Source organism: Crocodylus siamensis, chromosome 1 (assembly GCF_052110815.1).
Source record: "Crocodylus siamensis isolate JL-2025a chromosome 1, ASM5211081v1, whole genome shotgun sequence".
Lineage (NCBI taxonomy): Eukaryota > Metazoa > Chordata > Crocodylia > Crocodylidae > Crocodylus > Crocodylus siamensis.
This window is the reverse complement of record NC_143395.1, coordinates 297,117,681-297,130,615: the sequence shown is the minus strand read 5'-3', so window position 1 is coordinate 297,130,615 and position 12,935 is coordinate 297,117,681. Positions and strand designations below refer to the sequence as shown.

The 12,935-nt window shown below is 43.6% G+C and overlaps 1 protein-coding gene across 1 annotated transcript in view; it reads left to right on the top strand.

Moving 5' to 3' along the window:
* The window catches only part of AFF3 (ALF transcription elongation factor 3), a 628,646-nt gene that overhangs the window by 489,267 nt on the left and 126,444 nt on the right, over window positions 1-12,935 (top strand). The window contains exon 9 of the mRNA XM_090020433.1: window positions 11,230-11,270. Within this exon, the coding sequence (XP_089876559.1) occupies window positions 11,230-11,270 (41 nt within the window). The remainder of the gene's footprint in view (window positions 1-11,229; window positions 11,271-12,935) is intronic.

Below are 12,935 nucleotides of genomic sequence, written 5' to 3'. Positions count from 1 at the left end.
GTCAAAGTTCTCAGCATGATCCTTGAAGGGAGATGATCTTCCTCCTGCAGCCTCTCCAGAAGAAAGCTAGTGGTGTCAGCACACACGGCTGCTTCTTTTACAGATTTTTATACCCCCAGTTCAGTTTCTTTCAAGCATTCTCAATATTGTAAATCAAATTGTCTTTTCTATTGACAAGGGGTTATCTGGGTGGAACATCTCAGGAACTTGATTGATACTCAGGAAACATCTACTTGGAGCCAGCTTGATAGCAGATATACTTGATGGGATCTCTCTTGGTGTCTTCAGAAACAATAGATTGCAGGATCAGGTTTTTTGGATTTTTACTTGCTGTGAACAAGCCTCAGCTTAGCATGACTTTTCCAGATCTTACTATAGTCTTTTAACAGACCTAAGGCAATTCTTGGAGTGTTCATAACCTGTTGCGGAGAGGACTTCCACCAGTCGTCTCGGGAAAAGTATGACAACACTTGTGGACAGGGCTCCAATGGGCTGGATGCTGTGATGAACCCTGTACCATTGTTCAAATGTTGCCCATACCCCCTCTGACTCGGTCTATTGCCTCAGCATTCCCTAACCTGGCAACCAAGTTTTAGCCAATTAAGTGTACATCAGCCTCCCATAGTGGGACCAGGAAATGTACGGCCCGAGATGCCCAATAAACTTACTTTTGCTGGGGGGGGGGGGGGGGGAAGGAAAAGTCCTTTGTAAATCCAGATTAGAACTGGTCCGATAAATGCTGAGCTGGGTGTGGGGGTTGATTAGCATTTGGAGCACAGCTTCCCCATCATGCAGTGCTCCCCTGCTTCGCTGATCCCAGAATTCACTGCAGTCTCTTCTTCAGGTTTTCTGTTCTCCATCTCTCATGTAAATGAATGGTCATCTGTTCTCATCTCAGATGCAAATGAGACCTAGGGCAGTTATTTCACTTTTGTCACCCTTATCTGGAGGGTTTTAGGTGAGTCTCTCACTGCATCTTAATCAGTTTCTGTTTAGGTGTGGGGGCGATTCTTTGTGAGTCAGACAGTCTGTGTCCTGTGTCAGGGTTCCCCCAGAACATGGAGCTGACAGGTAACAATGTAATGTAAAATACTCTAAATAGTTCCAGAAACAGGGACCAAAACCCATGAGAATGTCAAAACCATTGGGCTAACAGAGCCTGGCTTCCTCTTGCTTGCTCCCCTTCTAACCTCATGAACCTTGCATTCTTGACTGCCCGGTGCCCAGCTTCAACAGGAGGAGCATGATAACCTGGTTGTCAGGGCAGTCTCCTAGCAAACGTTAGTTTGAATCCTTAAGTAAGCTGCTGAACAAAAGGTTGACATGATGAGCACTAGTTATGTTCTTAAGCGAACATACCTGAGGATGCTGAGGTTTAACAGAACTCAGTAACATTGCAGTGAGTTATGCACCCTGTGAAAACCTTCAAGGGACTTACATGGAGTAGAGTCACCTCCCAAATTTGATCTACATCACAGTTGGCTTAGGTTGGCACTAGGTGCCTAAGTGATTGAACTATATTGCTTCCAAGATGGATCAGAAACCTAAATCTAGGCATCTAACAAATTTTTCAGGACAAAATGGAGAAATCTAAAGACTTAAGGCAACTAAACAGTTTTGTGGCTGTTTGAATGGGGTGAATCAAAGTACCTTAAAAAGATATCAAGGTATCTTTTCATGACTAAATCCTACCTAAATCTTGTTTAGATGCCTACAAAAGCCATTTGGAGCTGATCCAAAGTCTGACAGATAAACCTTATGTAAAAACATTTTATCTGGTATGCCTCCTAAATTACTGTACATTTAAATAATACCAAATATGACAACTTTTGTCAACCAAGGCCTAGCTACCAATGGCCTAGCTGAAAATTGCCCATTTTTGCAGTTTAATCACATCATACTCTACACATACACGAGTTATCTGCAATTTAAATGAGTTTATTATGTTGCAAACTAAACCACATCCCCATGTAGTTTAGTTTGCAACTTAGCTATTTGTAACATTACAGCCTTTAATCTGACAGCTCACCGCACCACGCCCCCAGCCACAGGAAAGGTGGGCTGAAGGCAGAAGTGGTGAGGGGCCCAATCCTTTTCCTTTTTTTTCACGGAGCCTGCCTGCATGTCCCACAGCTAGAGAGAAAGCTGCTGGCAGGCCAAGCACCCTCTGAACTGTGCGGGGCCCAGGTCCTTCCCTCTGCAGCAGCAGCACCCCCCAGGATCACCCAGGCTGGCTGCTAGTGGGCCAGAGCCTGCTCCAGCTTGGAGGCAGCACCCACTGGATTCAACTCTTCCCCAAGCCTGCTGGGGCTTCCAGCACCACGTGCTCTGTCTCTGCCGCCTTCCTGCTGCCTGGGACTGTCCAGGAACAGGCTGGCTTGCCCTGGGGCATTGTGGAGAGCCAGCAGGAGGGCAGCTGGGAACGCTGGTGGCCGAAGAAGGCGGCAGGGATGGTGCACAGTGCACTAGAAGCCTACCAAGCCTGAGCTTCCCTGAGCCTGCCTGGGCTTCCAGCATACTGTGCACCATCCCTGCTGCCTTCTCTGGCCACCAGCAAATGCAGCCACCCTCCTGCTCATTCCCAGCACTTCTCCAGGGGCAAGCCAGCCCATTCCCAGGCAGTCCCAGATGGCAGGAAGGCAGTGGGAACAGTGTATGCGACGCTGCTCCCCAGGCAGATTCAGAGAAGACTTGGATCTGGCCAGGTGCTGCCTGGCAGCCCACCCAGGCAGCCCTGGGAGGCACCACCACTACAGAGGGAGGAACTGGGACCCCCTGCAGCTCAGGGGCAGCTTGCCTCCCAGCCATGGGAGCGGTGGGCAGGCTTCACGAGGAAAAAAAATAAAAAGGATCAGGCCCCTCACTGTAACAGTGATGGAAGTCCCTAAATTGAAATGGTGAGTTTTTAATCATCACAATTAAAAATCCACCATTTCAATTTAGGGGACTAAACCCCTGTCATGTGTACAAGAGCCCAATGTGTCTAAAAGTTACTAGCAAGTTTTAACCTAAGTAAAAATCATCAGAGTGCCTGAAAATTGTGTTTTAAATAACCAAAGCCTCATCTATAGCCTGTAGTTCTTGTTACGTGTCAACAAGAAATGACAGAACAAAAATACATTCTTCAGCACAAATAATTATGAGGCTGAAGTGGCACCTACCAAGCTAAGAAGACAAACAGAGTGGAATGAATTATGCTGAGTTCCATAAACACCTGTGAACTGAACAAACTTTGGGAGGGAAGGGGCCAAATTTTTTTCTCACTTACAACTGTACAACCCAGTGGAAGTCTATGGAGTTGTACTGGTCCACAGAAAGACTCATTTGGCATAGTACATTGAATTCACTGTGCCAAAGATCAGAAGCTAATCCTCAGGAGAACAAAAAATTAACACCAGAACAATAGACTTTTACTTGCCAAAGTGTGTATCTACACAAGACATTGCTGCGCAGTGGTTACTGAGCATTTATTGTAGTATTTGTGTAAGCAAGTACTAAATAAATGCACAGTAACAGGGGTTACTGTGCAGCAGCTCTAGCACATGCATTGTTAGTGACACTATTGCGCAGTAACCTAATAATACTGCACAGTAATGTATTAGCACTGTTGGTGCTGTGACACGCTACTGTGCAATATTATCAGCTACTGCGCAGTTAGCATCTCATGTAGATGCATCCAAAGTGCGTGCTCTTCATGTAAGCGCATGCACAAATCCTCATTGCTGCAAGGATGCTCTTCCCAGCCCAGCAGAGCATATTTCAGTATCTCTGATTTGCTTATTTCCCGCAACTATTGCAAACTCAGCAGTTCGTGATGTAGCTCTGTTCCCGCTAGATTAAAAAAAAAAGATTTCTAGGAGTCACTCTAACCCTCCAGGATCTCTATCTCAACAGCTCCATTCAGCTCGTTCTGCTTGCTGCTTTATCCCAATTATAATGAACTAGCTCGCTGCTCAGTCCCAATTAGATGAAGGCATTTAATTTCCTCTTTGATTTCCCTTCAACAACAGATTGTAACTTGTGACACTTCAAGTAATTTTGGTAGCTCATTTAACACATGCTGAAACCTGAATATCTCCTGATTATGTTCCCAAGAAGAGGCTCATTGCAATAAAAGATGGTGAAAGAAGATGCAATCTCTAGAGAATGAGAACCTGAAAATGATTACTGCCTGCAGAAATTTTGTTTTGTCTCAGAGTCTTGGGGTTCAGTTAGAATCTTTCATGAATGATTAATGAACTAAGGGCAGATCGATGAAACTTTGCCCTAAATATATCCATAACCTACTCAAGTGGGGGGCAAGGAAGTCTGACCAGGCTGGTACCTAGTAATTTACAACTCCTGAGGTAGTGAAACTGAGTAATTCATCTAATTTACTGTGACTAGTTTTTCAAGCTTCACTACAAGTCACCTAAGCAAATATTTTTCTTTGCTATTTCTTACCAAGTGGTAAAGGTAAAATTCAGAAGGCCGGATTCAGAACCCCTATTCATGTGGGGTATCTTACTCCATGAATAGTTCAATTGTCTGACCACTAAAGAAGTAAGATTATACTCTCTGGCATGTCTACATGAGATGTTTACTGCAGAGCTGACTAATTGTAAAATGTCACTGTCTATACATGTGTTACCGTTAAGTCAGAATAAACTAATTAACTCTGCCATAGTATAGTACTACCAGACATGAGTACTATCCTACAACAGAGTTATTTACTCCGCCACAATGCACGTGTAGATGGTGATGGGGCTAGCTTGGGCATAAGGGTGCTACAATGTGGGGGCTGCCTACTGGCTAGCCCTGCACTACAGCACCCTCTGCCCCACCCAGCCCCTCTGCAGCACACTGAGCCAGATCAGAGCAGTCCCCAGCTGGCTGGCTGACCCCTGGGACCCTCTACCAGATGGGGCTGGTTTGCCCCTGCTCAATATGTTGCAGTACTGGGCGCACATGTAAATGTGGCACCTGGGAGCAATAAACTCCAGTGCAAACTGTGCCAGAGTTTATTCAGTCACACTAACTGCACATGTAGATGTGCCCAGTGGGTGTATCTACAGATGCCCTTTATTGTGGAGTAGACTAATTCGCTCCTCAGTAAAGCGTCACATGTACCGGTACTAGGGTAGCAGTAAACAAATAAACTCTGCCAAAAGGTAGTACTGTCAAGGGCAGTACTATCTTATGGTAGAGTACTTACCTATGAACAAATGAACGTGTGGATGGTGACCACGGCTGCAAACTGTGCCCAGTCAGCCGAGCGAGCCAGGGGCTAGACTCCTGCCTCCTGCCACCTGGCACCACCACCCAGAGCTCTGGACTAATACCCCATTCCCCCTGCCAGCCTGGGCCTGTTCTGCCCTGGCTCAGATGCACATGTACACACTATGCCTAGGAGAAGTTTACTCCAGCTCAGACAGCTTCAGAGTTTATTGCATCACATTAATTACATGTGTAGATGCACCCACTCTGAGTAAAAGTATACAATATGTGTTTAATTAATTGTTGATAATAAGCCCAAAACCACCACCCAAATTAGTTTACAGTGATACATTTTGAAGAGGTTTAAACTCTGTCAGTGCCATCAGTTGTTATTCTTTTAACCAGAACAAACCGGTATTCCTAGGAATAATGAAGAACATTTAACATTCTCATCTTCTTTGTTGATGGATGATAAGTTGTCCACAGTAAAGTTGTTAATGATGTAAAATAAAATGCAAATTGAATAGCACAACCAAAATTAAGCTATTAAAAAGAGTGAAGCAGGCAATCAATGGAACTAAATATTACCCTTTTGCTCATACTGTTACAAACATAATGCTGGCATATTAGAAGTATGATGAAATCACAGAGAACAGTTCCTATAGTCTCATCAGCCAAGCAATGAATGACTTTTCTATGAACAATTTTCTCTACATCACATCAGCCTGATCCGGGTAAGCAGAGAAGTTTATTAAGGGACTTTGGATGGAAAACAAATTGAAATGTTGAATAATCTCATTCAGAAGTATTTTCAAGTGGTCATTGAAAGCATTTATTTCTTATGGGAGGTGCCCCATCAACCTGGGCTGTACTTGTTCACTTGTATCTAGAAAGCTTTCTGTGAGCTGACATTTCTCTATCAGTCAACAGTGTATGTTTGTCTCTCAGTCTGAGAGGGGATATAAAGAGAAGCATGATGGCCTCAGAATGATTGAGAAGGCTCAGACAAGAGTGTAAGATGTGTAGGCCAGAAAGGCTTCTCTCCAGTGTTGCTTCTCTCTTACATTTGCATTCAGCTTGGATCACCTTTCCAAGGGTGACAACAGGCAGATGCACTAACCTCTATGGGCTATGTCAAGAGACTTGGATATAGGTGAGCTCACGTAGTAGAGACTGAGGAGTAATCAGATATGACAGGGATAGACAGAGAATACAAGCTTGGAGAGGACCGGGTTAGAGAGCTTCTGGAGGGGCTGGACATGTTCAAATCAACGGGTCCAGATGCTTTCCACCCCAGGGTGTTGAGGGAGCTAGAAGGGGTTATTGCAGGGCCTTTGGCATGGCTTTACGAGCCCTTGTGGTGCTCTGGCCAGGTGCCAGATGATTGGAAGATAGCCAACGTGGTCCCCATCTTTAAAAAAGGAAGGAGGGAGGACCCAGGCAACTATAGGCCCGTCACTCTTACCTCAATCCTAGGGAAACTCTTTGAAAAGATCATCAAGGAGGACATCTGCGATGGGCTGGCTTCAGGGTTGATGCTCAAGGGCAACCAGCACAGTTTCATTAGGGGAAGGTCATATCAGACCAACCCGATTGCCTTTTATGATTAGGTCACAAAAGCATTGGATGCAGGTGTCGCCGTGGATGTAGTCTTTCTGGACTTCAGCAAGGCCTTTGACACCATCTCCTACCCCATCCTCATTAAAAAACTAGGTGACTGTGGCATTGATGCCTACACAGTCAGATGGATTGCATATTGGCTGAAAGGTCATACTCAGAGGGTGGTGGTGGACAGGTCATATTCGACCTGGGGAGAAGTGGGCAGCAGAGTCCCCCAGGGCTCGGTCCTCGGGCCCATGCTGTTCAATCTCTTTATCAGGTATTTGGACAACGGGGTGAAAAGCAACCTGTTTAAATTCGCTGATGATACCAAAATTTGGGGTGAGGTGAGCACGCTAGTAGGGAGGGAAAGACTGCAGCAAGAGCTGAAAAGGTTACAGGGGTGGGCTAACAAAAACAGGATGCGGTTCAATACTGACAAGTGCTGGGTGCTGCACTTGGGCAGTAGTAACCAGCAGCACACTTATAAGATGAGAGCACGGAGGCAGAAAGGGATCTCAGAGTCACTATTGACTCCAAAATGAACATGGGCCGACAATGAGAGGTTACGGTTGGCAGAGCTAACCGGACCTTGTCATGCATCCACAAGTGCATCTCAAGGAGGGCCAAGGAGGTGATCCTCCCCCTCTATGCGGCACTGGTCAGGCCGCAGCTGGAGTACTGTGTCCAGTTCTGTGCGCCCCACTTCAGGAGGGATGTGGACAACATCAAGAGGATCCAGAGGAGGGCCACCCGCATGATCTGGGGACAGCAGGGCAGACCCTACAATGTGAGACTGCAGGACCTGAACCTATTCAGCCTTCACAAGAGAAGGCTGAGGGGGGACCTGGTGACCATGTATAAACTCACTAGGGGGAACCAGAAGGGTTTGGGGGAGACCTTGTTTCCCCTAGCGCCTGCTAGCATAACAAGGAATAACGGCCACAAATTGTTGGAGAGTAGGTTTAGATTAGACATCCATAAGAACTACTTCACAGTTAGGGCGGCTAGGAGCTGGAACCAACTTCCAAGGGAAGTGGTGCTGGCTCCTACCCTGGGGAGTCTTTAAAAAGAGGCTTGATGCCTACCTGGCTGTAGTCATTTGAGCCCAGTTTTTCTCCTGCCCTGGCAGGGGGTCGAGCTTGAAGATCTACAAGGTCCCTTCTGACCCTACTTCTATGATTCTATGAAACAGGTATGGATAAACTATAGAGACACATTGGTCATCCAGTCTTCATTAAGTCATCTCCCTGCTGAGCTCAACTTTTGTCAAAGCTGGAAGGAAAAGAAGATTGTTCTTCTCCCTTTTCTTAGAAGCACATGGAGCTTTTAAAAGAAGACAAGATCTTTCTGAAAAATGTATTTCCATCCAGCTTCTGGAACAAAATCAGTGGTCTTTGTTTACAAGGAATTCGATTAAATGATCATAGCAGTCCTCCTGGCCTTTACAGCCTATAAAGAAGAATTTGAATACACTGGAATAAAGAGAGGCTGCTTCTCTATCAAAGCAAACCATCTTAGTGGTTCTTTCAGAGCGGATTGACTGAAATGTCCAGGGCTGCATCTCAGAAAAGGGGCCTAGACTCCAAATAGCTTTCAGACAGTGTGGAGAAGCAGCCCCATAGTGTTGGAGCATCTCCATCAGCAAACCAGGGAAAATACCAGATTGTGTTCCTTGTACACAGAGCTGCAAGCCTGTGCCACAGGCGTGTTCATTTAGCCAGAGAGACCCAGTAATGTAAATCTTCCCCTCCTTCTCACAGTATTCTTGTGTCTTGAAGAAGACAGAGAATACCATGCTGGTCATGGAAATTAGGATGTAATACATGGAGCTCTATTGGCTTCCAAAGCTACTGACAGCAGGCCATGCGATGCATGGTGCTCCAGGAAAAACACCATTTCAATGCCTAGATAAGGAAAGGTTTCCTAGTAAAGCCTTTTGACCAAAGTATTTGTCTATCACAATGCAAAAATCCCAAAGCATGCATAGCTAGTTTGTACTACTGTATCTCAGATCTCCCACCACCAAACAGATGCTGGAGAGTCAGCAGATGAGTCCTTTAGGGGCAACCCTTAAATAGTGTAAAAGGGCAAACAGTAGGGCCCCGAGAATATTTCCTCATAAGTTGTCACTTAACTAGTACCAAGTTTTAGGGGCAGTGATTCTCAACCAGGGTGCCATGTTACTTGGGGTGCTGCAAGATTCTTTTAAAGATGCCACAGAGTGCAGTGCAATATTAGCACTCAATACTAGAATGCAGTATTAGCAAACACTTATATGTAATTCATAAGATAAACCCAGAGATTTAAAATAAGAATCCATAGTGCCAAACACATTTGACCTGTTGTGGTCTTCCTGAGTTCTTTGCAACAGAAGAATTGCTTGATTATTTTTCCATAATCAAGAAATGAGTGAAGGCCAAGAGCTGGCATTTCCCAAGAGGTGTTTTTAGTTTAACAAGGGGTGGTCTGAATCTTGAAATGTTTAAAATTGCTGTTTTAAGAGGTAGTAAAATAGCATCTTAGCTGTTATGAGAACTGTTGTGCTTGCATGGCAGCTGAATATAATGCTTCATAAGTTTCTTTTTCAACCTTTAGCAATCTGACTCCTAGTTCTTTCCTTAATGATACATTATGATTCCTATGCTGGTAGAACCCAGTAAACCTCTGTTAAGTTACATGCAGTCAGGACTGAGAGCCCATTACTCCAGGAGTTGTACAAACATATAGGAAGATGAGGACTATTATTTCTTCTAGACGGGTGAATGAACTAGCTGAGAATCGCAAGCAGATACCCATTCTTTATTATTTATAATGACAGTCTCAGGATAATTCCTCTCTTTGTTCATACTGTAAATCATTTCTTTGTTCCTGTGGTAAACCCTAGTTTCCATGGGAGGAAAATCTTCAACCTTCCTTCATTCTCTTTTCACCCATCCAAACAATACCCCATGGTACCAGATTGATGATAATCAGGGTCAGCGAGTCGTTTCCAGAGATTCAAGATTTTTCATACTCCTTAATGAAGTAGAAACAGGGAAATGGCTTTCAAGTAAATGATAATATAACAGTTGGTTTTGTATACTGAAGAAGTGTAAATAGCTGGACTTCCCCTTTACCTTTATATTTATTTATTACAACAACCCATTCCAGGTTGTTGATCCTCGTGAGCAGAAACTGAGTTTATAAAGCCAGACCAGGACCTCCTTCCTCCTAAAGGAAAACCAGATCTGTGTCTGCCTGCCAGAACTGTAAGGATTCACTCCATTTGTGTCACTTTTTACACACTGCATATCAAGGCTACCTGTTGCAACCACTGTTCCGTGACCAGGGAAAACATTGGATTTCCCTTTCCAGCCTGCCTAGTCATTTTTTTTTTATAGGCTGTAGAAGTTGTTGATGACCTCAAAAGGTCACTTCCTTCCCACCTAATATTGCACATACTGCTCTGCAGTATTCTACCCCCAGGCAGCCTCAGAAGCCACAGATCAATCTGCAAAGTACTTCAAAACACATTCATCTGGCAATTGCAAAGGCAAAATTCCAACTTCTCTTGCCCTTGACTCCAACCATGGCTTAACCACTTGCTCCTTTTGTGCCTAATGGAGAGGGCACAACCTGAACATATACAATGATATTATATTCAAGGCTTTAAAGTAGATTATGAGAACACAATAGAGCTAGCAGTTAGTTAATGCACCCAAGTCATGAATCACACCACTTGAAATGATTCAAGGAGGGGAAAGTGTAATAATAATAATAATAATAATAATAATAATAAAGTGGCAGTCCAACTCAGAGTTAGGCTTGAGAGACTATGATTTCTATTCCTAGAACTGCCAGTTAACACAATAACAAGGACCACGCTTTTACACCCCATCCTAAGAGTTGTACTGTACAAGAACTGAGAAGTAAACAGCACGGGTCAGTCCTGTACAGTGTAGTCAAAAGTTGCTAGCAGATGAACATGGCTCATGAGAAGCCTGCAGCAGGTCTGGCAGTCTTCACTAAATTTACCATTACAGCTACAGGCTCCAATCTCAAAAGGAACCAAATATGTGATGTTTGTTTCTGTGGAAGAATGGGAGGAGACTAATGGTAAAGGAGTGTGGGTGGGAGTGGCAGGGGGGAGGAAGAGAATCAAACCTCACTGGCTTTTCAGAAACCTGCAGAAAATCATCTAAATAGAGTAATTCAGACCTCAAATACTGTGCACTGCTTTGACATTCTGCTGGTTTATGGCATACTTAATGAAGTAGTCTTACATTTGCTAGTCTGAAATGTCCATTTTACTATAGACTTTCTGCTACTTTGCTAGGACTTTAGAATTTGGACACTTGACAAAAATGTGTGTTACACATTTTTTTAAGTGTTGATTGTGCTCGTAATTTTAGAGTCAGAATATAAAATAAACATCTCTGCCCTTTCTTCCAGCAGGCAGCACAGAGATCTACTCTCCGCGTTCTATCTGACAGGTACATTTTGTCATTTTTATGAACTATAAATTGCTTTATGAAACGTTGAGCCCTATTTATTGTGGCATATAACTCATAATCGGATTTTGTCCCCAAAGTATCTGTGAACTGGGATGTTAAACATTTTGCATGCTTGGATTTGTCATGCATGTATGGAGTTTATTACTGCAAAAATCACAGGCTTGTTGTATTTCATACAGAGTATGCAGAATCCCTTGTTGTGATACCAAATGTGAGATAAGAAACTTACTGGAGAAGGCATGAAAAATGCAGTAAATTCTGAGCTTTAGCATTTGCTGAGATATATCTATGCTCATTTTTCAGCAATAAGTGCCTCATTTATTTCGAGATGTTCTCTTCTGCCTTTTTCCAAATTCTTTCATTGGGAATTGCCCTTCTTTTGATAAGATGGGATTCTCTAGATGCTTTATGGACAAAAATAATGTTTTTTTCACCTTTTAGCTTTGAAGGTTTTGAGCATGGGAGGAGTTTTATTTATTTTAACTTTTTTGGACAGCAGTGTCACTTTAGACTGATAAAGGGACAAATCCTGAAATCCTTACTCAGTTTTTAGTCAGTTCTTTCTCAGGCATAACTCACATTGACTTCAGTGGGAATCTTGCAGTAAGGAATTCAACATTTGGGCCATAGTAAATATTATAGTTGGGCTGTAGGTCATTATAGATATTTACCTTAAATGACTTTTATGAAAGAGACTTGATTGAAATATAAGGTAGCTCCCAAAGACAGTCCTGATTTTTTTTTTCCTGTTTTGGGAATAGGGGAAGATTGTACATTTTACTGCCTGTGAAAAAGAACTAGCAGATTTACATTTATCCACAAATGAGGTACTGTGTCATGCAGGCTGACACAAAGTAAATTTCCCCATGCCTTGTTGGCAGCCACCTCTACTCTGTCTAGCCCACCCGCCCCCCGCCTCCCTGGGAATAATTGACTCTGTAAGCCAGCTCAGTCCAGGAGTTCTCCAGAGCAGAGCCTGTCACTTAGGCTGAATTATATGTTGTGCATGGATGAATAACATTTCTCTATGGTCTGAGACTGAGACCACCAAAATTATCCCGCCAGTTTACAAACACTGTTTTGTTCAGCTTTGAAAAAGAAAAAGAAGTAGAAAACTTCACCTTAACAAGCTGAGTATAGCATGCAAGATGGGAGCTAAGTCATCTCCTCTCCTTTTGGGTATGGAGGAGATGAAAGGTACACGCATATTCATCAAGACTGGCCCAAAAACAAGCAAAAAAGAGCTTAACCAATATTATACTCATATCCCTAAATATATGTATGCCCTTTGGGACTGTGGAGGTGTGACCATGCAGGAGTAGGAAGTGCCAGAAGAAGCTTTTACTCAACATCATCTCCTGCTAAACTTTGAAAATTCCTGGTGAATTACCCATGGCAGCTAATGCTGAATATGTAACCCTGCATTGCACTTCCCACTGCTATTAGAGGGAAAGTGGAATACAAGCAGTCTCAAAGTACATAGTAGTACTGGAAAAATGGCTCCTAACCTACCATGCTGCAATGAAAGAGTGAACACCAAGCTTTCCTCCTCAATTCAGCTGGCCGAAAATTCACAGAATTTCCTAAGAATTAACTCAGGTTTATGAATGATGACTGAGCACTGATACTGTGGTTTCCATTGTA